The sequence below is a fragment of the Emiliania huxleyi genome (genome assembly GCF_000372725.1).
Source record: "Emiliania huxleyi CCMP1516 unplaced genomic scaffold EMIHUscaffold_2548, whole genome shotgun sequence".
NCBI classification, from domain to species: domain Eukaryota; phylum Haptophyta; order Isochrysidales; family Noelaerhabdaceae; genus Emiliania; species Emiliania huxleyi.
The window spans coordinates 1,217-2,480 of NW_005200130.1; the positions used below are offsets into that span (position 1 = coordinate 1,217).

General features: G+C 72.5%; 1 protein-coding gene across 1 annotated transcript; it reads right to left on the reverse strand.

Annotated features, from left to right (window-relative positions):
• Positions 1-281: 281 nt before the first annotated feature.
• EMIHUDRAFT_123547 (hypothetical protein) lies at positions 282-866 on the reverse strand (the record flags this gene model as incomplete). The annotated part of the gene is made up of 1 exon (XM_005777812.1): positions 282-866. A coding segment is annotated over one exon (585 nt), but the record flags the coding sequence as incomplete, so codon positions are not given.
• Positions 867-1,264: the final 398 nt, after the last annotated feature.

Consider the following 1,264-nt stretch of genomic DNA (forward strand, 5'->3'; position numbering starts at 1 on the left):
GTTGATAGTTGTAGGGTTCCCTCGCCCCCGGCCGCCGCGCGCGCGCGGCGGGCGGGCGGTGCGGCTCGCAGTGTCCGGCTCTCTCCCCCGGCGCGGCGCCCCACAAGCCCCCCCCCCCCCCCTCTGACCTCCCCGTCTTCAAGCGATCAGCGACAACACCCAAGCACACACCTCAGTGCATGATGACCCTCCGGCGAGCGTGTCCTCGACGGAAGCTCCCAAGCTCCACCCAGAGAGAGTCCGCAGGGTGGTGGCCACGCGCTTCTTCTGAGCAGCTCGCGCTATGAGCGCTGGGCCGCCTCCGCTGCCATCCTGGCGGCGGTCGCCCTGGCCCTTGCAGCGACTGCAGCAGCACGCCTCGCCTCTGTCGCGGCCGCCGCCTCCTCTCGCGCCGCCTCGCGCCCCTCACGCGCCGCCTTGGCCTCCTCCAGCGCCGCCGTGGCCTTCTCCAGCGCCGCCTCAGCCGCCTCCTCCGCCGCCCTGGACTCCGCCTGTGCAGCCTCGGCATCCGCCTCCGCCGCCTCAGCCACCGCCTCGGCCTCCTCCTCCGCATCCGCCTCCTCCTCCGCCGCCTCCGCCTCCTCGGCCAAGCGTGCCGCCTCGGCCACCTCTGCCGACGCCGCCGCCTGGCTCTCCGCCGTGATGCCGAACCGGATCCTCTCCTCGGTGAGCGTCTCGAGAAGCAGGAGAAGCCTCTCCTCCTCGGCCTTCTTCGCCGCCTCGGCTGCGTCTGCCTCCGACGGCGCCTCGGTACCCTCCTCAGATTCCTGCGACGGCCCAGCCACGCCCGCCCCGCCGCCCTTCTTCTTCTTCTTGCCCTTCTTGCCCTTGGCGCGCTTCTCCGCCTCGACCTCCGCCAGCAGCTCCTCCGCGTGCCGCGCCGCCTCCTTCTCCTCCGCCGCCCTCTGCGCCGCCCTCTCCGCCGCTCCCGCGGCCCACGCCGCCTCCTCCGCCGCCTTCTCCGCCGCCTTCTCAGCTGCCGCATGCTCCTCGAGGGCGCGCACGCACTCGGCGTGGCCCTTCTCCTTGGCCAGCTGCAGCGCGGTCTTGCCATCTGCACTGCACGGCGTCACGTCTGCGCCCGCCCGCAGCAAGCAGAGGAGGGCGGCGGGATGGCCGAAGAAAGCGGCAAGCATCAGCGCAGTGGTGCCGTGGCTGGTCTGCTGATCGATCACCGCGCCGTGCCGCAACGCCAACTCGACCAGCTTCTCGCGGCCGTACGCGGCGGCGCGAGTCAGATTTCGTCATCTAGCGCACATGAGCC